Source organism: Acanthopagrus latus, chromosome 2 (genome assembly GCF_904848185.1).
Source record: "Acanthopagrus latus isolate v.2019 chromosome 2, fAcaLat1.1, whole genome shotgun sequence".
In the NCBI taxonomy this organism is placed as follows: domain Eukaryota; kingdom Metazoa; phylum Chordata; class Actinopteri; order Spariformes; family Sparidae; genus Acanthopagrus; species Acanthopagrus latus.
This window is the reverse complement of record NC_051040.1, coordinates 28,040,755-28,065,136: the sequence shown is the minus strand read 5'-3', so window position 1 is coordinate 28,065,136 and position 24,382 is coordinate 28,040,755. Positions and strand designations below refer to the sequence as shown.

The following is a 24,382-nucleotide window of genomic DNA, read 5'->3' as shown; positions in this document are numbered from 1 at the left end:
CTGGCAGCTGACAAATATTTATCTGTATCATAATTTCACCAAATCCCAAATCCCAGTCAAGTTTCAAGACTGGACAAGTCCATGATGAGTCACATGTCTTAAAAGATGCAAGACAATTCAAGTCTTTCAGGAAATAATATGGTGTGTAATTTGGACTTTTAATTGCTGAAGAATTAGATATTCCAAATGTGTGGCTACTATATTAACCCATGTAACCTTTTTTCAGTCGGAAGTCTGTTTTCCTTCCATCAACTCTTTGTTCGCCGATCAATCTATCTACCAATCAATCAATCGAACTTTACTTGTACAGCAGTTTTCATGCATCAAAGTAACACATAGCGCTTCACACAATGAGAACAATAAAAACAATCCCCTCCACCATTCTTTTTTCTTATCATCTCTATGTGATTTTTCTGTCATATTGCAGATAAAATAAACTACTGCTCTAATGCAGTATCCTCTAACACAATATCCCATCCACAGCACTACTGGTCACACATCACAATTACAAGCCTATAAACACAGAATAATCTACATTTGCGTATTAGCTAGTAACTAAATTTGTCAAATAAATGTAGTTGTTAATTGTTTTTACTGCAAATGAATATTGGTCCCAAATATCGTTTTTCAGTCTCCTACATTTACAATCATCAATATCGATATTGAACATGAAAAAGCCAACACTACTTTGCACATGTGACTGACTGTGCAGCACTCTCATCTCCCCTTCACCATCTATTACTCTTTACCGTTATCCTATTTCTTCAGTTCTTGTTGTCCTTGCTTAGCTGTATGTCTATTCCTGTGTAAGTGCGCTGACCCAAATGTTAAACAAAGGTCAAATTCCTTGTATCAAATCAATTCTGATTTTGAAGTCTAAAGTGAGTGAGGTCAAATATCGAGTCAAGGAATAGTTTGATTTTGTGCGAAGGACATTTATTCACCTTATTTCAAGATGAGAAAATCAATACCGCTTTTATAAGTCTTGTTACTAGTACTTGTCTACTGCAACCCCTTTACAACCAAGGAGGCTCAGGAGGCAGTGTCTACTCTGGAACCAGTTCTTGACATTTTGACAGCCAAAGAACTGGCTCCTGGCCAGGAAATCTGGTTTCCAGAGCAGCACCAACGCTTTGCTAGTTTAGAAAAAATAACCAGTTACGTCAGGGGCTAGGGTTAGGATCAACTAAAACAGCTTGTGAGCACCATTCTTAAAAAACAGAGCTAATGTAGCATGTTCTAACCTGGCATGGGACAACAAAAATAAACATTTGAACTATTTTCCTCAATCGAACCCACAGTGGTCCGAGGATCAGTCTTTTTTCGGATGCCAAAGTAGGCAAGCGGATCCAGGAGCTACACCTGTAAAGAGTCAATGTAGTCATATTTGTTCTGAGTTCCATAGTTCCATAATTGGTCCTAAATATGCTGGGAAATTGGTGACACACACAGTGACTGAATGAAGCAGCTCTCATGCCCATGGTAAGGCAAACCAATTCTTAAAATGTTCACATGTGAACCTTTGAGGAACCACTTAACTTCTAGCAGTAGCCCCAGCCCAGAACCAGCACTTGGTTCACTTTGGTCAAAATGGGGCATGTGAGGTTATGACAGCTTAATGCACAGGTTAGGTGGCCTGCAAAGGCCAACAGAGAAGTCACAGCTCCTGCCCAAGAAATAGTCCACACTATCCACATTGAGGCATCCTGTCTTGCTCTGGCACATGTGCTGGTTTCTTGGTGTGGCTGACATGGCACTGTTGGTCGAAAACATGAACTCAAATGCATTATTCACTGTTTCATGGGTGTTACATATTTAAAAGGCTGAAGTCCACTGGCTAATTTCTCAAGGTCCTTGACTGAATATTTCCAAGAACATGGCATCCTGATTATGACAAGGAATATCCTAGGTTGTTTTTTTGTTGTTTTTTTTTAAGTATTTTTTTGTGGGGCCTTTTCATGGCGTTATATGATAGCTTGAGATATGACAGGAAAGGGGATGAGGGATGACATGCAGAAAATGACCACAGGTTGGACTTCGGTAGCTGGTATACCTGGTGCATGCCCTCCACCAACTGAGCCACTACGGCACAGTCCACAAGTTCTCACTGCGGCTCAAGTCAGGACTTTGGGAGGGCCATTCCAAAACCTCAATTCTAGTCTGATTTAGCCATTTCTTTACCACTGGTGTGTGTTTGGGATCACTGTCCTGATGGAACACCCAACTGCACCAAAGACCCTTCCATTCACTTTCTTTAGAGCATTAAAACAGGCAGTGGCAGTTGGCACTGGCAGCTAAACAGCCCCACAGCATGATACTACCACCAACACACTGGACCATAGGTGTGGTGTTCTTGGGGTCAGAGGCCTCACCTTCACTCCTCCAAACATCTTGCTGCTCACTGTGGGCAAACTACTCAGTTTTTGATCCATCTGACCACAGAGTTTTCCTCCAGAGGGTTTTTTCTTTGTCCATGTGATCAGCAGCAATCTTCAGTTGAGCTTTAAGGTGCCGCCTCTGGAGAAAGGCCTTCTCACTTGTACGGCCGCTACTCAGCTCATGTTGATGTAAAACACACTTGACTGTGGTCACTGGCACCTCTCCTCCAGCAGCTTCTAATTCATTGCAAACTCGGTTGTTTGTGGTTTTTGGTTGACTCGTGACCATCTGTTTTTCTCTCAGCAGCAGGTGATGCTTTGTGTTTTCTTCCTGATCATGGCAGTGACACAACTGTGCCATGCACTCTATACTTAGAAACAGTTGTTTGTACAGTTGATCTTGGGACCTGTAACTGCTTTAAAATGGCTCAAAGTTACTCTCCTAACTTGATCAAATCAATAATGTGCTTTTACAGATCAATGCTGAGCTCTTTAGATTTTACCGTTGTAGTGTTTTTGACTCAGTCTAGTGGATGTATCAAACAAGTCCTATTAGAATGGGCCCAGAAGTCACGAGCTGCCATCAATCAGAATAACTCAGAGGGAGTTAAGAGGCCATGCGACAAAGAACATTTGATACAAACAATTTTCTATAATCACCAAAACTGATCGTGTATCTTTATTAGCCAGAAGAGTTGGTCACATTGAAGACCTATGATAAATTCATGAGCCAAACTTCATGAATGTTTTTTGTGACAAAGTAGTTTGTGTTCCACTCATTCATCACAGAAAAATGAGAGCTGTAGAGATCTTTGGAGGTGAAGACTGCCATGATATACATGTTCTTTACAAGTGGATGTAAACTTTTGACCCGGCTGTAACTCTTCAACAGTATCACCAAGACACGTTTGCCCTCATTGTCTCTACTATAAGATCAATTCAGTCAACTGCTTTCATTGATTGGTATATTCAGGGATTGCATTCATAAACATCCAAGAGTTTAAATCGTTCCCTGCAAAACCACTGAGTCACCAAAGAGTTGTTCTTGAATTTAGGTTGTATATATATATATATATATATATATATATATATATATATATATATATATATATATATATATATATATATATATATATATATATATTCAAACAAGTCACATCTTACAAGTATCTGGTATCCACCTAGATAACCTCTTCAGCTGGAGTGGTCATGTAGACTGTGTGTGTTCTCGTTTACAGCAAAGGCTGTAGTTTTTATACAGACTGCGGGTGTTTGGTGTCAGCCAGAACATCATGTTTTTATTTTATCAGGCAGTGATGGAGAGTGTCATCAGGTATGGGATGACGGCGATGTTCGGCACTCCTCCACACAGTCCAAATCTGAACTGCAGCGCCTGGTGCAGACTGCTATGAAGGTGATGGGGGAGGACTAACAAGCTCTCCCTTCAGTAACCCTTCATCTATGAGCAGTCTGTACTCCGGCAGGTGCAGAGGGTATTGTCGGACCTGTCCCACGTTCTTCAAAGGGATTATGAGCTCTTGCTTTCTGGCAGAGGGTACAGAATCCCCAAATGCAAATTGAACTGTTTTAAATACTATGTCGTATCCACCTCCATCAACATTTTAAACAGATCTGTACGCTGGGAAGTGTGCAATAACTTGGTGTTCTGTTCTGTTCGTTTTGTTTTTTATTTGTTGTAATCTTTTCTTGGATGTGTCATGAGTGTGTATATAGCCTACACCCGTAAACCTTTAACTGTTATATGTATTTTTATGTGGATATATTGATTGTAATGGCAGCTACAACTATACACAGGCACTTTGAGTCCATGACAAATTTCCCCTAGGGAACAATAAAGTATATTCTATTCTATTCTATATATGGATGTGTGTTTGCAGTGAAACAAAATGAAATGTAATTGTTAATGTAATTCAACTGCACAAAATATACTGCACTCCATTTAACCTAAATTGGTATCATTATCATCCAATCATTAAACATAATACAGTCTTCGTGGTATCTACTATATGTACTCGGTCATGGTTGTTGTTTTTGGTTTTGACATTTCCTGTTTTATTTTGAAGTTCAGCCCACGTGTGTCATGTCTTTGTGCATTTTATTCCTTCCCTTTGTCTCTGTTACCCACCTGTGTGATTGTGTGTCCCTCCCCGATGTGTTTCACCCGAGTCCAATTATCCCTCCCTCCATCGTGTGTATTCTGTGTGTCCCTGCTCTCTTTGTCAGCTGGTCTGTTTATTTTCCATGAGCCTGATCCTGTGTTGCCATGTCTTATCTCCCCACAGTGTGTTTAAGGTTTTTGTTTCCTCTTGTTATTCCTGGTTTGTACTTTGCTTTTGACTTGTCTTTTACTTTGGGTTTGTACTTTGTTTTGCTTTTGTTTCCTAGATTTCTCTGGTTTTGTTTTTTGTCTTTTCCTGCCTTGTGTTGTTGCCAGTTTTCTTTTTTTCATTTCATGGACTTCTGCTTTTCAGCTTTGTTTAACAGGGCTCGCTGTGGTTTGTAATCTGCCTGCTTGTGTGTCTCGTGTTTGGGTCTATTTTTTTTTACCACCATGTCTTCAGTTTATATGATTTACAGTGTTATTTGTTCAGTCTGTAGACCTAACATTTTTCACGCTGTAATGAAGACGACCCTTCCTGTGACCACAATTTGAAATCAGAGGATGTGCCTGAACTTCACCTCTTCATCTATAGACCTTTTTCACAGCCGACACTTTGACTTGTCAGGGAGGAAGACCAGAGGTGTAGTTAAATACCTTATAGATTATGACGATATTGATAACATTTGTATCACCCATATTTTGAAAAAGGCCTGTCCGTAACTGTTTAAAGAAAAAGTACACCCAAAAATGAAAATTTAGTCATTACCCACTTAGGTCTATGCCGATGGAAAGTCAGGTGAAGTTTGGTCGCCAACGAAACATTTCTGGAGCTTCACAGCAAAACAGCGTTGCGGCATTCTCCTAAACAGCTGAAATAGCTGGAGACTTGTTTAAAAATGTTAAAATTAACTGAAGAATGAAAAAAACAAAACAAAAAAACACAAAATGGCTCCCTGTAGCTACTCCAGTTTAACATTTTGAAAGCCTCTGGATCCCACAAGGATTTGAAAAGACAATATTTACAACCTTTTCAGTTGAAACCTTCACTGTAGCTAGTAAGCCAAAGGTCTTGGCACACACCCCATCAGCTGTGGGTGCACAACCAACTGCATGTCGAGGGTGTAAATAACAATTCATTTAATCTGGGATCGCAGGGCTTCTAAAGATTTGGATTACACTGGCCAAACTGTATGGAGTCATTTTATGTCCCCCAGCTGCTTCAGTTGTTTAGGAGAATGCTGCAGCGTTGTTTTGCAGTGAAGCTCCCACGAAATATGTTGTGAACTGCAAAACTTCACCAGACTTTCCACCAGCATGGAGGTGAGTAGATGTTGACTGAATATTCCTTTTTATATGCAACAGATTTTCTTATGAGAGTTTTTTTAATGTACACTGAGTTCTGGTGGTACTAATCCAATTTTGGTTGTCAGTGTATTATAGGATAAATATCACACATATGAAGCAGAAATGATACCTTTTTTAATTATTATATACAGCAGACCGAGAGGTCACAGAACAAAGAAATATCTCCAATTGAATGAGGCAAGTACAGCCAGGACATTGATGTGTTTTCAAAAGGGTGTAACCCAAACCTTTAAACTCCATTATGCAAAGTCAGTCAGAGGGCCAGAGCTTCAATGTCAGAGAAACATTTGACCAGACACTGAACAAAGAAATAAAGAAAATAATGTATAACAATTGCTGAATTTACAAGAAAGCCCAAATAGTTAAGAATTTGTTGTCGGCCGGATTTCATAATGTTCGACATAAAATCAGACACCAGTAAAATGCTGTCTTCTTCCAGTGTAAACATTGTGTTTAAACAGCTGCTAAATGTTGGCAGGTAAGATGCACTTTAGACACAGATGCAGACAGGCTGGCACAGACATGCTGCCACAAACTGACACTTTTCACAGGGAAACAAACAACTTCATGTTTTGATTTACAAATTTACAAGAAGGCACCAGTGATTTAGAAATTGTCACAAAAGGTCACTCCTCACTCAACAACTCTTAAAATCACACCATTTTTAAGGGAGGCTGGTGATATCGCGTTAACTATTTCACTGGTTGGATCGGTTGAAACAGACAGTGTGTTCACAGACCGCTGCTGCTAACATCGGCAGGTTAAGAGAGCCCAAACAAGTAATTTACATTACAGAGACGCACATGGAGATCAGACACAGTGTGAGCTGTTGTTGTTGTTGTTTCTTGTTTTTTTTTTTTGGTTTTCTTTGTGGAGGATGTCAGATGAGTCGGTGGTCCTTCCGTGTGGCCTACGACACGGGATTGGATCTCAGATGTATCCTTAGTGTGCCTTGGTGCTTGACACAAAGTCAATGTCCCCTATTACCTCAAATGTTAAAAAATATGTTTTGGTTTGTTTCATGCGGCAAACAAGTGCAGGACATCCTGTTAAGCGTGATCATTTTCTCTTGTTCATTAATGCTAAACTGAATGTGTCTCTGATGACACTACCTTTCGGTTTCCTCACTTACATTCACACATATTTTTCAAACCATGCATTACATGTCCTTGATCACTTGCAAATCTTCTTTCTTTGATTGATGTAACTGATTTATGATTCCACACTGAAATAATCCACTTAGCTGCCACTAGACAGCAGCATTGATCTGTAGTTAAACCCACTTTAGCAGCTTCATCAGACATCCACTTTACTCACTGTGTAGTTCTAATCTTCCTCTGTGTAATCCCACTGATGTAATCCACCCTGGTTATATGAAGGAATTTGAAGACGCTGCACTTCAATGACAGCCAGTTTGTGTTAATCTTGTTAAATGAGACATTTTTCATGTGCAAAAAAAATATCTTAATCCCATTTGGTTATGGCCCTGTCACTTTTTGAGCTGCTTGAACAAGTGGTTACTATCTTAATAGAGCTTTAAAGGTCCAATGTGTAGGATTTACAGGCATCTAGCTTCTCATGGTGAAGCTGCAGATTGCAATCATAGAATACCCCTTCACTTGGCCCCCGCATATAAGAACCTATAGATGGTGGCCTTTACCTGAACATGACAAAAAAAGAATGGTCCTCTCTGTCAGTGTTTGGTCTCTCCATTTTGGGCTAATGTAGAAACATGGCTGATACCATAGAAGAGGACATGTAAGGTATCGAAAACACCACAGTTCAAAGTCTGAGGTGATTATACATAATGACAGCATAATTATAATTATTATATTTCCTTTCTGCAATAAGAAGAACCCAAATACTACCCACTGGACCTTTAAATGTACAGCTTTAAAATAGTGTTGAGTCTGAGTTGTTATGTGTACAGTTGTTATGCGAATAAGGACAGTAGGAACTGGTTTAGAAAACAACCTTTCTGATGAATGCTTGAAAATCTTTACTGGAGAGACTGGTCTGATTAGCATTCAGTCTGTGGACCGTGATGCACAATCTGTAAGATGAGAGTCTCAAAACAGCAGAGATTCAGATAGCCTTCCAGCTACAAAACTGACAACTGAAAATAAATAAATGAAATAATAACAGCAGAGAATGAATAAAATGGATGTGTCTCTCTCGCGGCCTGCACATCTGCAAGACTATTTTAGATACACACCACCTACATAATCTAACTAGGCAGAAATATCTGAACAGGACGCTCATTTTCTGTGCTCCCTCAGAGTGTGAACTGGCCTCAGTCTGGCCACCCTGATGAAACCTGTCAGGTGACACCACTTAGTTAAACAGACAATCACAGTTCTCAACAACACAGCCACTGTGTGTGAAACATGGTTCCTGCTTTGTCAGCCTGGTCCACTCAGTGTTGGCCATGCCTTGCTTACATGAGTGATATGATACGGCTTGATTGAATGTGTGTTTGACAACTAAGAGTAACATTTATTCTATGTGGTGTAGTCTGAAGTCCTAAAACCCAGAAATCAGTTAACATTTGTCCAGTTACCTCGTTTCATGGTCAGCTGGTTTTTTTGAATGTGTTTTCAGTAAATGTCTGAAATAAGGTCTGTAGTTACCACAGGCTGAAGATATTTCCATGTTTTGTCCTATGACAAAAAATTCATAATTAAATATGCCCAATTCAATTATAAAGCTCTTTTGTGTCGTAAAAACAGTTGCTGCTAAATGAGACTACAGAGGTTATGTAGGACAGCGAACACGGAGCCTCATCTGCTCACTAGTCTGTCTCTACAGGCCCAATTTAGTTACAGATTATTCTAACTCTAACTTTACAACTTGTACATAAATCAGTTTATAGAAAATGAGTACAGTGATTGTACAAGAGTGTAGTAAGAGGCTAGTGGTGAAGTTTAAGTCATGTGACTAGCCTGTAGCCTGACATTAGCTTTTTACTGCAAGAAGATTATATTTTTTGCTTCAGAAATAGCAAAGTGGTAATCACCTGTGAGGATTATCTTGATAAACAAAACATGTAAGAGTCATAAAATTGTGTTTGTCACAGAAATTAATTCCAAAGATATTCAAAAATCCAATTCAAAACTCCCACAGAAGGAACCTGCGAAGCTAACCGGTCACGTTCCAAAACCACGTCATCCCGTCGTCAGTCTGTTATGGGCATGATACTCATTCTGTAATGAACGTTGAATGAATGTGTTTTGCAGTCTTATGCAACAGGCAGTTATTCTTCAATATTGTTTCGACATGGCCTATTTTTTCCCCAGTCTTGAGTTAACCTGCAAAAATGTGCTTCCTAAATTTACAAGGAGCGTTTGAATGCAGCACTCTCCAAACACGCGCCGGAGCTCGAGCGCTGTTGTGACCGTTAGCCCGTCTGACTGTTCGCAGACGGTCAACTGTCATGTCGCCATCAGTTTAATGAATTCATGAAACGTTCAGCTCCTCCACACAGACCCTGGAGGCCGTGCAAGTAGAGGTTTGCTGTTGTTGCTGTAAAAGTCATTGCTAGTTGCAGTTAGTTAATATATTAGCATCTAGGCTGGCGGCTACCTTAGCTGCTAACTTACCGTTTATGTTGTATTAATTTGCTTTAGCTGTATGTTAGCTAGCTTGTTAGCCGAATGTCAACAGCAGGGTAAACTATCAAATGCTAAGCTGACAGCCTCATGGCCTGTAGGGTCGGTTGATAACATGATATTCAGCAATTATAGACCAAGTTCTACTAGCTGTCATGATTAATGCTAAGATTATAGATAAGATAAGACATTAAGATTATCATGATCTGATGCCACTAGCTATAAGTATATAGCTAGTGTATTAGTGTAACCAGAGTGTATTATCCTGCAACTTAAGAATAATAATGTTTGTCATGGTCTAACAAATGATGTACATATTATACAAATATACAAATGATTACATTTTATTAGGTATTTGTTGTCAATAGATGCCATCAGCTGTGGACATCAGTCATAGTTATGTCAAGTCAATTAGACTTTGTATAGCTCAAGATCAAAAAGATCCTCAAGGGGCTCCAAATAAAACAATTAAAACAGAAAACATGGGGGGAAAAAACTCAGGAGGGATCTCTTTTACAGGATGGACTGTTGATAGATTGTCATCAAAAGTAAAGAATATGGAAGACTTCAGGACATAAGTCCTGAGCCACACACCTGGAGACCACTGCTACATTCGCTTAGGACTGGTATTACCTGAGGACCTTCAGTAGTTTGTAATGATTGCAAATCTGCCATGGCTGTTATTTGCAAAGTACAAAAATCCCACCACAATTTGCTTACCAAATTTTACGAAACACAGTGGTCATGTGATAATATTAGACTTGAAAAGACAATATTTACAACCTTTTCAGTTGAAACCTTCACTGTAGCTAGTAAGCTAAAGGTCTTGGCACACACCCCATCAGCTGTGGGTGCACAACCAACTGCATGTCAATGGTGTAAATAACAATTCATTTAATCAATTGTTTAGGAGAATGCTGCAGCGCTGTTTTGCAGTGAAGTTCCCGTGAAATGTGAAATATACAAAAATCCCACCACATATTGCCTACCATATTTTACGAAACACAGTGGTCATGTGATAATATTAGACTTATATTTGTGCGAATGGACGTGTTAGTGATTTGGGGATGTATTTGTTTCATGTTATACCGCTTTGAATTAAATGATAATGTTGCTTTGCAAAATGTTTATGGTGTTCACAATACAAACACGTTATACCGGTATGCTATACAGGCACATTTTAGCACAACTTTTACCATTGCACTCTGTGGTGTTATTAAGAGACAAAAAGACCTCTGTGTTTAACAAACCATCATTCGATTGTCTAATTTTATTCTGTTATTTGCAGAAACATTACTTCACAATGAAAGAAGCAACAGCGATGGCAGGAAAACTGACCACACCAGAGTTCAAAAGGAGGGTAGTGAGCAACAACGAGGGCCATAAAAAGACAACATCACAAGAGGTAAGCATCGCTGCTGTGGACGACTTTTTTATCATTCACAAGAGAGAGCTCATTTATACAAGACTTAAATGAAGTCCAAAAGAATCAATTACAATTTGGAAAATAGAGTATAAAAGATTCTGAGAGTGAAAATGTGGTGAAATGACCTGCTGAGTTTCTGCTTCCCTCTAGTTCCCCTCTATTTGGATAAAATTGTTGGTTACAGTTTTGATTGTGCTGGAAATGGTACAGAATTGTTACAGTTGTTTTATAGATAAATGAATAGATTTTTCAAGACTTAAATGTTTTTTTACCTCATTGCAATAGATGGAGCATGCGCTTGCAAATCAAGACAAATCTCCACCGAAAAAGAAAAAATCTCCCTCTAAACCATCCACTGTTGAGTCAGCAGATTTATTTGAAGCTTCAACTGCAGGTATGTGCAGCGTCGTCCTGTTCGTCACACAAAATACTGTGCTTGTCACATAGTTGAATCAGAAAATTATAATTTAGCGTACAAACACATATAGTACCATCAGGCTCTGTCCATGACAATTTGTTCTAACTATTGTTGACATAAATGTCAAAATAAATGAAAGCAGCAACAACAAAACTTTGCTGTTCACATGGCGTGTAATATAACCTCACCACAAGTTAGAATGAAGTGACCCTGTAGCTTAAAAGTAGCCAATAAAAGGTGCAAAATACAACAGTGACAGGTGTCTTGAAATTGAACATCTTGTAAAAACATTCTGTGAGGTGGAAAATTCTGACTTGTAGCTACATCTTATTTTTTGTCACTTCACATGAATGAAATATTGGAAATATAATTCAATGAAATAACAGTTGTTATTGATAATCCTTACAGAATAGCATTGAATTTTAAAATATATTTCAAATGAATTATATTACTTGCATGAAATACTAAATGAACTTTAGAAAGGATGAAGAACACTGAAATACTGTAAATCAGTATCATTCCTCCTTCCTCTGCTGGTTCACTGCCTGTAGGTAGAGGGAGATGGGGCTGTTTTGTCTTAGCCAGCAGCAGATTTTATAGGTATTTGCCAATTTCTAAGATACTGGTATGTGGCCAGCTAAGCTGACCAGACCACACACAAATAGCTTTCATTCTAGCATATCACTAGCTTTTTCTGGTACAGTTCTTTTCAATAGCCAAGCTGCTGAGCATGCTGTGCTTGTTTAAAACATAGACATGGTGGATGAGAGACTGCAGACTGAGCAGATTAACATATCGCTTTCAACATATTTATGCTTATTGAACAGGAGTATTGATAAAGTATTGGCTTTATACTCAAAAAGGGGTTATTGCACATACAGTAACAAGCGCTGTTGTAGACAACTTCAGGAAACTTTGTGTTATCTTTTCACTTCACTCAGCACATTTATATGCACATCTTAGTCAGATTACAGCCATAGTTCGACTATTCTACTCAATCGGACAAGTATACATGGCAGTGAGAAAATCTAATTATTGGCCAAAGCATGTCATACCCCGGTACAATAGATGGCGCTGTACCCATTTCAACTAGTGGTAACAGAGCAACCTCCGGCTGACCTCTTTGCGTCACCAGCAACAACAAACTCTGCCTCGGCATTTGAAAAAGATGGTGTACGTAGAGCGAGACGAAGCTACATCTTTGTACATTTCGTATATGGTGTACATGATGATTACACAAACTAGATGCACAATTCAGGGTTTCCTCCTGGAATTTTTTAAACCGTGGGGGGAGGTCTGCCCAAGTGGAAGAGGGGGGTGACGACGACGACATGAATTTTGAAATGTGAAATTATGACTGTTTCAAACTGAATGTTTTTCTAAATACATTATTTACTATAGGGTTTCTGGTACATGAATTGAAAATAAGATCTTGCAGTATCACTAGGCCAAAACAACACAAAAACAACTTAAAGATACAAGTTAAATAACTATACTAGTCTATACTGAATACAGTCAAATAAACATGTCTTCCTGCATAGAATGTGTACAAAAGAAAAAAGGCAGTCCATCCATTTGAAGAAAATAGCTACAATGTATGCATGCATGATGCTAAACGTTCCTAATCCAGTAGCGTCATCTAGGTCCTCATGGAGCCGGGCTAGGAATGACCCTTGTGGCTGTTGATAAGCTGCATACCGGATTGACCTCAGCCTGGCCTTTGTCACTGGGACCTAATAAAAGGCAGTCACACAATGCTTAGCTTTTTTGTTTAAAACAATACATGACTCACAAAAATAGCTTCATAGGTTCTGAAAAAGTTTAGGGATAGATTCTTGTAATGTACCTGATAGATTCTTATAATGTACCTTCTCTTTAATGGCCAGGAAGTTTACACTTTCCTTCTAGAAAATTTTTGCGAGCCGAGCCAGATGTTGCAGCATGTCTGCCTGCAGGTAGACTGCTACGACGAAACGATGCGTGCAGCAGAAACCATAAAGCACTTGTTGACTTCAGTTACTTCAGCCAAAGCAGCCAGGACAGCCCACAAGTTCCGCTGCAATGTTGTGGTTGCCAGGTGTTGAGACAGCCAGCGGTGTCTTTAACTTCCTGAAAAATATTTCAGTCATGAGATAAAAGCTAACAATAAAAAGTCACACTTACTGTTACTTGATGCAATACATATATATTTTTCTGTGAACTCACCATCACTTTCAAGGCCTGCAAGCCCAGGGACTGGGCTGCAGTTTTTAAAACAGCAGTTCTGTTGGCACTATTGTGGAAATAAAGATGGAGCTGCTACAAATGGTCTCTGAAGGTGGCCATATAGGTGACATGAGATGAGGCATCCCTGCATGCCAAGGCGAGGCGATGTGCAGCACATGCAACTGGCAACAACCAAGGGAAGTCATCCTGGAGCTGCTTTGTTACACCATTCAACCTCCCTGTTTCAAGAATAAAACAAAAATTAGTACATACATGCCGTAACTAATTCATGTTAAGAATCCCAATGAATATTCTACTTTGTTATGTTGCGAGTTCATACCAGTCATTACAGCAGCTCCATCCGTTCCTAATCCATACAGCCTTTTGGTGGGAATCCTCTTTTTGTGCAGCACTTCCTTAATAGCTGCCACTTTCCATCACTGACATTTACCAGGTCCAGGAACTGGCTGAAAAGCTGCCCCTCCTTGTTCATATATCTTAAAATGCATACAACAGATGAATTTTGAACATAAAGAAATATAATTCAGGTTTAGTCAGAAATCATTCCCTCTGAATTTCTACCTGACATGCAGATCAAGCTGTCTTGTCACAGCAACATCTGTACTTTCATCCACCTCTAACCCAATGGCAACAGAGGAGTGGATGCTTTTAAGAATTGGCTCTTCCACGACAGTGGCCAAAATCTCCAGCATTTCATCTATAATAATGTGAGACCTGTAATTTATTATTTTCCCAATCTAAGAGTAAATGAAATAAAATGACGATTCTGAGGTTAGCATGAAATAATGCAAATATGACCAATATGACCACAGTAACATTACCCCGAGCTTTTTGAAATAATTGCAGCCCAGCAACTCAGCCAGATCCAAAAGAGCTGGGAAGTTAGTATGGTGTGCCTGCTCCCTCTTGGTCGGATAATACAGACATTTAAAGCCACCAAGAATGGACTCGTGTTCCATGTTGATAATGGGATCAAAGGCTGCCATAACTAAGGAACCTATGCAAAGCAAGCTCAGATAAACATGATCTTTGATGGTTATTTTAACAAAACTTTATACCAGAGACATTTTTAGCTATTAAATTAATCTATGACATTTAATTGAAGGAACGTCACCTTGTGCCAATAAGGCTTGTGATTTTACACTATTTTTGTGGTGTTCTGTCCCCATGTGTCTGTCTAAGTAGTCAACACGGTAGATTTGGCATCCTGCCTCGATGAATGGTCGCTTGGCCACTCCTGCTTTTGCACATTGTTTGTGTTGGTGGCATAACCTGCAGAACATTCCTGCAGGCACAGGGTCAAAATTAATGGCACAGTCATTGTTCAATTCAAATTAAATTGAATTGAAAATAAAAACTAAATTGCATGATATTGTAATGTTTACTTCACCTTCACCTTGATCAGTGTGGTACAGCCATGGGCGGAATTTGGTCATGTCAGTCCAATTTGGGTCCCAGCTGGATTCCCTGTGTTTTGTTTTTTTCCTCCCTCTCACTCTCCTTCGCTGCTGCTCTCTGCTGCCTCACCATGCTCAACCTCTTTCTCTGCCTCTCCTTTTTTCTCTCCTCCATTCACCTCCTGCAGTACTTGTGCCTGTGCTCTTATCTAATATAATATTGGTGTCAGGCCTGGCAAAATGAGGACTCAGATGCAGTCCACGAACGAGTTTTATTCTGAAATCACTTGTATCTTCTTCCGAAAGAGTGACAAATCGGAAGGCTATGAAACTCTGATCTCGTCTGAACAAACAGACGACAAACATAAAACAAAGGAAGCACAAAACAGAAAATCACTCTCGAAAGAGGAAAAACTACTACACTGATCTAAGAAGGAAATAAACTATGAAAAGGTAATTCAACAGAAAAATCACTCACGAAGAGGGAAAATAACAAATGGCTGTAAAATTATCTGCGTGCGGTGATTTCAGAGGAAAGAAGCTGCCGTCACTGTCCGTCTTGAGGCTGCACAGAATGCAAAATCCAATCTGAATCCAAATCGGAATCCAATCTGATGGAATGTATACATGCAGGATTAATGCGACTATCAATCTAATAATCTAGGTGTTTTAATCCGACTATGAGAAATCCGATCTGGTCCTGTTTTAGTCAGACTAAGGTGTATACATGCATCTTAAAAATCCGATCATAGACGGACTAACTCTTGAGTGTCTCGACCACAGCCTACCACTGCGACCACTGCTCTGCTGATTACAATGTCTTGTGTGTGTGTGTGTGTGTGTGTGTGTGTGTGTGTTTAGAGGAACTTGGCAGAGGAGATGCAGCAATGTGATAAAAAAAAATTACACCAAAATGATAAAAGAACTGATAATGTCTGAGCCTATCAATAATATGGTGTTACATAATTTAGCCCTTGGGCTCTTTATTATGGGGTTTGGCACTTATCACTCATGGTTCTTCAGTCTGACTGTCAAGCTAAGTTATTTCTGCAATTGAGTGAAATATGCAGCATTCCTCTTGTTGGTTTTTTCTGTTGTAGGGTTCAATTGTTGTGGTGAGGTCCACATGCTGTTGTCAACATTTGTTGAAGTGTTAAGGTAGGTCATATTTAAAGAACTACATAAGACTTTACAGTTCTGATCCATAGTTATTTGATAAAACAAATGACAATGTGCTTCACACTAAAAACCTGTTGGTCACTGACACCACTCATAAGCCCAGTACACAAAACTCATATCTTCATAGTCTCAGGTCTTAAATGTCGATATTTGTGGCTTGTTGCAGTGAGAGAGCTGCAGCAGATACCTCCAAGATGAAGAAGCTGGAGGTCAATTTGGCAGAAGCCCGAAACCTTGAGTCCTACCTTAAAGAGAAGAAAAATCATCTGAGGCAAACATTGGCTCTGATTTCAGACAAACTGCAGGGTTAAATCTGCAGCACGGGCTTCACACAGGTGGTAAAACAGACCGCTTTATTTAAACTGAAGAATGGCTTTCTTTTGCTTTGTTGTTGTACTGTACATGTGCCTTCTACAGTTCATATCTTAGTCATATTAACTAATATTCTATGTAAATGTTACATTTATGAAGAGCACAGCTCCATAAAATGTGTCATTGCTTTGACTGTAAAATAAATATAGGTTTGCTGTTATGAGTTTTTTGAGTTTTGAGCTAATTTTGAATAGAATATGAATTACTCTTCTCCAAATCTCAACACACTTTGATTCTTCATAGTAGGCTTATATTTTGTGATGTATCTTTATATAACTCAATACTTTGTAGTTTTTCCTAAACAAAAATTCAGTATGCACAAATGTATGTGCTATTTTTCATAGATAATCAGTGCTCAATATGTACACTATATGCTTTTGTTTTCATTTAAAAAAACGTGGTGTATGAAAGAAATGTAAGTGCACTTATCGACCTCCAAAACTAAGAGAAAACAAAGTTGTGTTGCATCTCTGTTTTTTTTAGACATGCTACATGCCATTCCCTCCTATTTTGTTTTCAGCTTGTGTTCTGAAATAGAATGTAAGCAGTAGTAAGACAAATGGCTGGCCAGCAGAGGGTGCAAGTGTGCCACATTTAGTTTCAATAGCTTAATAGATTTAGAATAAACAACTACTTTGAAATATATGGCAGAGGTGTGATTCTTCACAAAAGGAGGCTCTCCTAAATCATGCAAATCCATTTTTTTTTTCTTTTTTTTGTTTAGTTTTGTTTCACATGTTGAGTGAGATAATGGTAAACACAATGACCGGCCGCTCTGACTCATGTCTTCATGTCACTCCTCAAGTAGTCCATTCATTTGGCACGATGGAATGTCATTCAAAGCAGAGCTCCACCGAAGAGCCTGCAATCGTTTCGGGAGGTTATCTGATGTGCCTATATGCATTCTGCTGCAGGATTTTCAGTGCCGCCGCAAAAAAAAAAAAAGGACATGATTTTTGTAGGTTTAATATCACGGGCGAATGGCAAATTGAGGTTGCACACAGTTAAAGCACTACACCTTCAAGTTATCTTGAAATCGATTATTATTGTCATTACTGCTATTTGTATAATTTCTACAAGTCACCGTTTATGTTGAGTGATTGAAATCCTCGTCATTAAAGGCTGCAACAGCAACTTATCGAACCAGGGTGAAGTTAGTTTTAGGTTGGATACTCAGTGGATATTCACTCAGGTCCAGCCAAGACTTTACTGAGGTTCTCCCAGTGTTAGCGGCAGGAGATCCGTCAACTCGCCTCTCAGAGCCTCCCACTGAATTGCTGGAAACTGAGTTAGGGACGGTCATTAAATTACTTAGCATAAACATATTAATACAAAATAATTTTAGTTTTTCAATATCTTCCATGTCATGTGGCCCAGTGACTCCAAACCAGCAGCAGATTGTATTAGTAAACTGGAGAGATGAGACACAGCTCTTTTAATTGTACTTTAGTGCTTTCTCTTTTTTATATGAATATTAATATGCAGAAATTATGACTATTTCTTTCTTAGTTGAAGCTGACAACAGGACAAAATAAATGTAAAGAGAGACGTAGTGAAGCTGTATATTTTTCTCTTTTTTGTCCTTTATCAATCACACCTATGATATAGAACTCACAGTATTGTGGAATTATTGCTTATTTTTGTTGTCAGTGACTGATATGTAAAGTTTGTATGGAGTGAAACTACCATTCGAATTGCAGCATTACAATGCCTTTCTAAAATATGTTATACAGGTTAAAGTAAAAGGTGTGTTGTATAATGTCTACCTTGAATTTGCAAGCAAACATTTCTAACAGCAACAGTAATTACTAAGAGGAGGAAAGGAGTGCACGTAGAACAGATGCTTAGGTACAGATTTTTATTTGATTATTCAAAATCTTTACTTAAAAATATACATTTTCATCAGGTCATTCATAAGTCACTCAATAGAGCAACACATTAACATAGGCTTCTCTAACATGTGGCACCTTGTGCCAAAGTGCACCTTTAGGCTTCAGTTTTGGTTCTTACAAAAGAGGATGCTATAAAAAGAGTCTTTGCTGAACTTGCACATTGTCTGTTCTGTAAAACTTTTTTTTATTGCAGTCACAGTGTGTGTACAGAGCAGCAAATGCAATTGAAATACAGACATTTTCCTCTTTTTTTCCCCGATTCCTGCGATTTCAGCCTGTATCTTAAAATAGAAATATATTTAAATGTAAATATTAAATACTTATTTACAACAGGGCATGTTTTCAAAAGGCTTCAAGCACAGCACAACATCAATATAATACTTTTTTTTTCCAGCACTTTTGCTAAAACGTCCAAGCAAACTATACATTCATATCTTTGATGATTTGTTTGTCTGTATGATGACACAAAACATCATCTGCAGCATTTACATAGCATAACACTTCTGCCATGACTATCTCTCCACTTGAGGTCAGAGGTACATTCAACATTTTCTTTCCCACTCCATATCTATCTCTACATGTCTAAATATTTATGTTGTGGCGTTAAATGTCCCGTGGAACCCGTAGGGGATGTTGACAGGCACAGCGGCCCTGCCAAGCTCCTCAAATGTTTTGGCATCCAAAACCAGGAGGAACGTACTCTTGTCCTTCAAAGAATTAAGACACAAGAAAAAGGATTTAGTATTTTCAGCTTTGGCTTCAGGATTATAGCAAAAAAAGGTCATGTGCGATGCAGTATGAATGTGTTTAAGGGACAGTCCAGAAGTGTCATATTGTTGCCATTACAAAATGAAAAACGACAGAGGTAGAGCTCCTTGTTTAGAATATTTTACTGAACCCAACTGACCATATTTGGAGTGATGACCACAGACAAGACCACACCGTCATCCTCCTCCGTGGCATCAGGGGAGGGTACGAAGACTGGTTCAGAGGGATAAACACCAGGTTCTTCCCACACCTGTGAGAAAATACAGCAGTTAGTCATGACTCTTGGATTTCGTGTGAGCTGCTGTTTTACTTTTCTTTTGCATTCTTCAAATCTTAAGGTTGATATACAAATTGTATAATATATGCAAACATGTTAAGATCTGAAAATGAGTGATGAACTTGTGTTGGTGTTTGACTTGTAGTGATCAACAGCTGGAAACATCTGAGACAAAAGAAAATTCAACTTGACTCACCTTCATGTGTTTTCCGTTGAGGTCCATCTTGATGAGTGTATCTCCCACAAGATGTCTGAAGCCACAGCCGTAGAAGTAACGGTAGGGGTGGGTGTTGTACTTGCCGTAGTTTATCTGAGGAAACTCCAGACCTCCGTACTGATGAAGGTCCTCCCCGTGGAGGTCCTCGTGGGTACAGAAGACCTGCACAGAGAAAAGGAGTTCATATTGCTGATGTTTACTGCGGTAATATTCAGTTAGAGGTGTCCCTCACCGAAAACAAGAGTCCATTAATGAGAGATCAAAAGGTGAAAAAGAGTCAGGGTTCCTTCTTATTGGTAATGAAACAGTTGGGATGTATGTATGCAACACTGAGTATCCTTTCTGTCAGTGGTACCCTTTTATTAAGCCAAGTCTTAATGTTCTTCTGTGCAATCACGCACATGTAAAAGACAGGTCTCCTGTGTCAGCACATTAAGATGGCGCCGGCTGCTCACCTTGTTCTTGGCAGTTCTCGTACAAGTGGCTGTACTGTCGCCCCGGTTGTACAAGTTCTGGTTGTATGGTGTGTTATCGTCCACATTGAGAGGCAGAACGAAACGTCGCGGGAACACTCTGCACATGGTGTTATACACCTGATGGGAGAAATGTGAACACACTGTCAGCCTTAACAAACAAACAAACTGATGTGTGGCTGAACCAAAATCAACTCAGGCGCTCCACTTGAATTTCACCTGTCTTTGGACTCCTCAACCTGCTTACCTCATCAAGAGCCTCTCCAGACTTGCGCAGGTTCTGGACATTGTAGTTATTGATCGCCTGGCCATCGTCTGAAGCACACATGTCTATAATTAAGAAGCCGTCCTCCTCATATGCGTTGATCTGGTGGAAGGTTGACAGTGGCTTGGCGAGGTACTTGATCGCGCTAACCTGTAACGCATGATTGAACAGAGTGAAGGCAACCCAAATCTGTTTAACATACAGCACAAGCATTGGGAATAGGGTGCATTTTAGAGAAGTCAAGGTGCGTGTCCGAGCCCTACCTCTCCTGTCTGCTTGTGAACCAGGTGGAAGGCGGTGTTGAGTTTTGGGTCCCAGGAAAAGCCATCGCTGATGCTTTTCCCTCTCAACTTTCCTGTCACAATCTTCAACAGGTCCATCTTGATGGGCTGCTCAATGAACACCACGTAGTTCTCAGACATTGCTGTAATGGATAGAGAAATGGTGTTAGTTCGTACTCAGAACTCTGAAAAGATGACTCAGTGTTGACAGTGTTGAGACATTTTCTTGAGGAAGCTAGAGATGCACCATCTCAGCTTCTCCCTGGATAGAGATAGCTGAGACTGTCGGTCAGTACCTAGTCCCGATCCCATACCAGAGCTCTCTTATTGCCAAATTTAAAATCTCTATATCTATCTATCTTGGAGCTTACTGGGATCAGTCTACAGCGGAAAAGATTTGTTGATATAAACAATTGGATGACTGAAATATTGTCATATTGTGTTAGTTTGACAGCTGATAAATCATTTTAGTTGTTCACCAATAAAAAAAGGAAACAATGCTTCAAGTTCTCATGTTACAGCTTTTCAAGTTTGAGGATTTGCTGCTTATCATTCTAATAAACTGAATACCTGATGGACTTTTAGTCAGACAACACAAGATTTGAAGATGTCAGCTTGGGTTCTAACTAACTAACTTTTTGCTTTTTTGACATTTCATAGGCCAAACTGTTAATTGAATAAATAATTGGCAGATTATTGTGTAATAAAAATATGTTTTAGTGCAGCCCTGTATCACCATTACTGAGGCTTTAATTAAGATTGCTGTAGGAATCCTTGAGTCGACCAAGACACTGAATTTTGATTTGATCAGTCTTGTGTGCCTAATACCTAGTCCAATTCATGAGGTCATTATTTGCACTGGTACTGAGCTCTCATATCAAACCAGTGCCTCCTTATAGACGTGGTTAGAATCCCCACAAAGACTGACCCTAATTCCTTTAATATGATCTATAGTCAAGGCTCAGCTTTGATTTGAACATGAAAACTTCTGCTCACCGAAGCTGTGGTAGTAGGATGGTTTGGTCTTGTCCACTGAGGGAATAGTGCACAGCACGGTGGTTCCCTCCAGGGTTTCGTCGGGTGTTTGCTTGGTCGGTGGCACTCGGATGATGTTGTAGTACGCTCCTTTCAGCACAGATACAAATATGTATTTTTACTAAAGATCATCAGACACATGGGGAGTAGGGTTGTTGTTCTGTACCGTTGTCTGTTAATACTCAGATTTCTATGATGTCGTGTGAACAAACTGATTTGATGTTTGTCAGATACCTTTCGGAGTGTAGGAGTTCCCCATGTTGTATGTTGTTCCATCGGGATCGGTGTGAGGGTGTGCCGTAGCTCCGTTCACAGCTATGAATTTGCTCCAGTCCACCTAATAGGTACAAGTACATGAGTGCAAAGACTTTGTTAGCTCTTATTTTACGATATTTTATAAGCTGATTGTACAGTCAGGACCGCCAGTAGCCACCAAGCCTGCCATCAATTCACTTAAACATTGTAGCTATCGTGTGTACAGCACCAGGTCAAAGCAGGGAGGAACACATGAACTGCCGTGCACAGATTATCAGTTACAATGACACGTCTTACATTCAACATCCTGTTACCTTTTTGGTTGTATCCAGTGTCTCAGGGTCCACTCTATGCATGACATTGGTTTCCGTGCTGACGTAATAATCACCTTTGTAGGTCACAAAGCTCACGTTGGCATTATCTGTGGGCTCTACATGGGAAGATGAAGATGCCAACATCAACGACACAGAACACAACCTCAAAAACAGCTCACAGCAGCTCACAACAGTTCTTGCACTCACTTGGTAATTCAAATCGTGACAGGAAGCGCTGGAAGAAGTTTTTACAAGGGTCCGGCATCATGACGGTGCCAAACTCAGACACTGCGATGCGGTTGCCCTCCTTGTTGGCTTGGTAACTGTCACTGGACAGGAAGCGGCTTTTGTAGGTCACCTGACCGTTGCATATTTTGAACTGGTGCAGGAGAGCCATGCCATCAAACCAGTGGTTAAACCTGGTAAGGATGGAGAGAACAGGAGAGAGGAGTGAGCTTTGTGACGCAGTGGCAGCAGCAGATGAAGCAGCAAGAAGATGTTTTACTCACTTCTGGTTTCCGATCTCGAACTTCCCCGGCCCGTTCCTCAAGAACTTTCCGTTGATCCATTCTGGAACTTTACCAGTGATTTTGGTGATGATGGGCTCTGGTGTGTCCTCCACTGAGCTCACAATCTTCTCTATGCAAGGCAGACCGTGCACATCTGTGAAGTGGTTGTTCATCCCAGGAGTTTTTGTTTTTTTGAGTGCTGAGGAGAAAAGATAGCAAATCGTATTTAATTGTGAACCACAGTCATACGTTCTACATATAAAACTAGGACCATTATAATCAATCAAGGGTTGTTGTGAACATAAATTGTGCACAGCTGGTAGAATCACATGCATACCTGTGGCATTGTTCTGTTGGTGTTTGAGGGTGGCCATGGCTGTTGCTTTGTCTCTTGAGTCTCTTGAGTATGGAGCAGTGTCAAAGGCGTGTACAGTCCTCCTGTGGTGCTGCTGTTTCTCCAAGACTTGAACTCAGCTTTATACTGTCCCACTGACTGCGACGCCCCCTTTAAGCATTAAAAAAAAAGTCCGCAAGCAGGCAATGATTTCATGCTTGTGTAATGCTTTACAAAACAGACGTACATTGTGATCTCAAGATAATACAAGTGGTAACTTATTCACAGAGATAAACGCTTGGTGGCAAAATCACTGTTGGAGCGTCCCTCATTCTTTACAACTAGGTTTTTATTCCACACGGTAATTTATCCTGATTTAGTCATGCAGAATGTGTGTGGACACATTTAGCGATGGTGAACTGATGGCCTGTTTTTACCCTTTTATCACAAACACGAAGAGATAATTCTCCTTTTGGGTAATGAAAATAAGTGGCAGATACCTGCTTGACACACTGCACAACTCGCCAATGCATATCTGTCAGTGGGGGCACTGAGAGGTGAATCAGTTAAGCACAGCATGAGGTACATGTACGGCTAATTAAACATTAGATTAAAAGTTATTTAACTGCGTTTAAACGACTTATTCATCAATTGTAAAGGTTTATAGAGACCAGTTACAACTTTTTAAGGGTCATCCAAATCACAATTAAAGTATTTATTAAACATTTACAAAGTTTGGCAGCAACTTTACAATAATTATTTGATGCGTAAAATGATGATAAAGCGTTTCATTGTTGGTTAACAATTAACTGTTAACTCATTTTTATTCAACTATAAATGAACCATTTATTCATGACGGTTATTGTGAAGTGTTACTGTGTTTCTTCACTAAGGTAACATAATCAGAGATATACAGGAGGTTGTAATCAGTCAGTCACAACTCAGGACCTGATGCAGATAATTTCTTAGACTGGTTTACTGACATTTGTTTGCCATGTGTTTTAATATGTCAAGTTAAATAGGGATGAAAAATATTAGGATTTCTGAATATTCAATTTGCCCCTTTTGACACGGTCACGTGTCGGTTACCTTACTTAAAAGGACAAAATATCTTCTGCGTTCTTTTTATTATGTATGGTCTAAAAGTACACTTATCTGCTCTCATTTTGTGTTATCTATATCAACACACATGGACATTGTTTCACATCATATGTAGTCAGGGTGAAACGACGGGGATGGGTTTGTAAGATTACGGTGAAGGTTAATTAGTC

General features: G+C 39.5%; 2 protein-coding genes across 2 annotated transcripts; one reads left to right on the top strand and one right to left on the bottom strand.

The window, feature by feature from the left end:
• The first annotated feature begins 9,073 nt into the window (after positions 1–9,073).
• LOC119012539 (testis-expressed protein 12-like) lies at positions 9,074–17,136 on the top strand. Its single transcript, XM_037086464.1, has 5 exons — positions 9,074–9,373; positions 10,762–10,878; positions 11,185–11,293; positions 16,041–16,098; positions 16,286–17,136. The coding sequence occupies exons 2-5, from the start codon at positions 10,777–10,779 to the stop codon at positions 16,428–16,430; spliced, it is 414 nt and encodes a 137-aa protein (XP_036942359.1). The 5' UTR covers positions 9,074–9,373; positions 10,762–10,776; the 3' UTR covers positions 16,431–17,136.
• Positions 17,137–18,334: 1,198 nt separating this feature from the next.
• Positions 18,335–23,356, bottom strand: LOC119007313 (beta,beta-carotene 9',10'-oxygenase-like). The gene is made up of 12 exons (XM_037076903.1): positions 23,115–23,356; positions 22,778–22,976; positions 22,476–22,687; positions 22,269–22,384; positions 21,934–22,036; positions 21,661–21,789; positions 20,647–20,807; positions 20,366–20,533; positions 20,101–20,238; positions 19,625–19,807; positions 19,291–19,401; positions 18,335–19,090 (listed from the first exon to the last, which is right to left on the bottom strand). Exons 1-12 carry the CDS (start codon positions 23,149–23,151, stop codon positions 18,974–18,976), a joined length of 1,674 nt encoding a protein of 557 aa, XP_036932798.1. The 5' UTR covers positions 23,152–23,356; the 3' UTR covers positions 18,335–18,973.
• Positions 23,357–24,382: the final 1,026 nt, after the last annotated feature.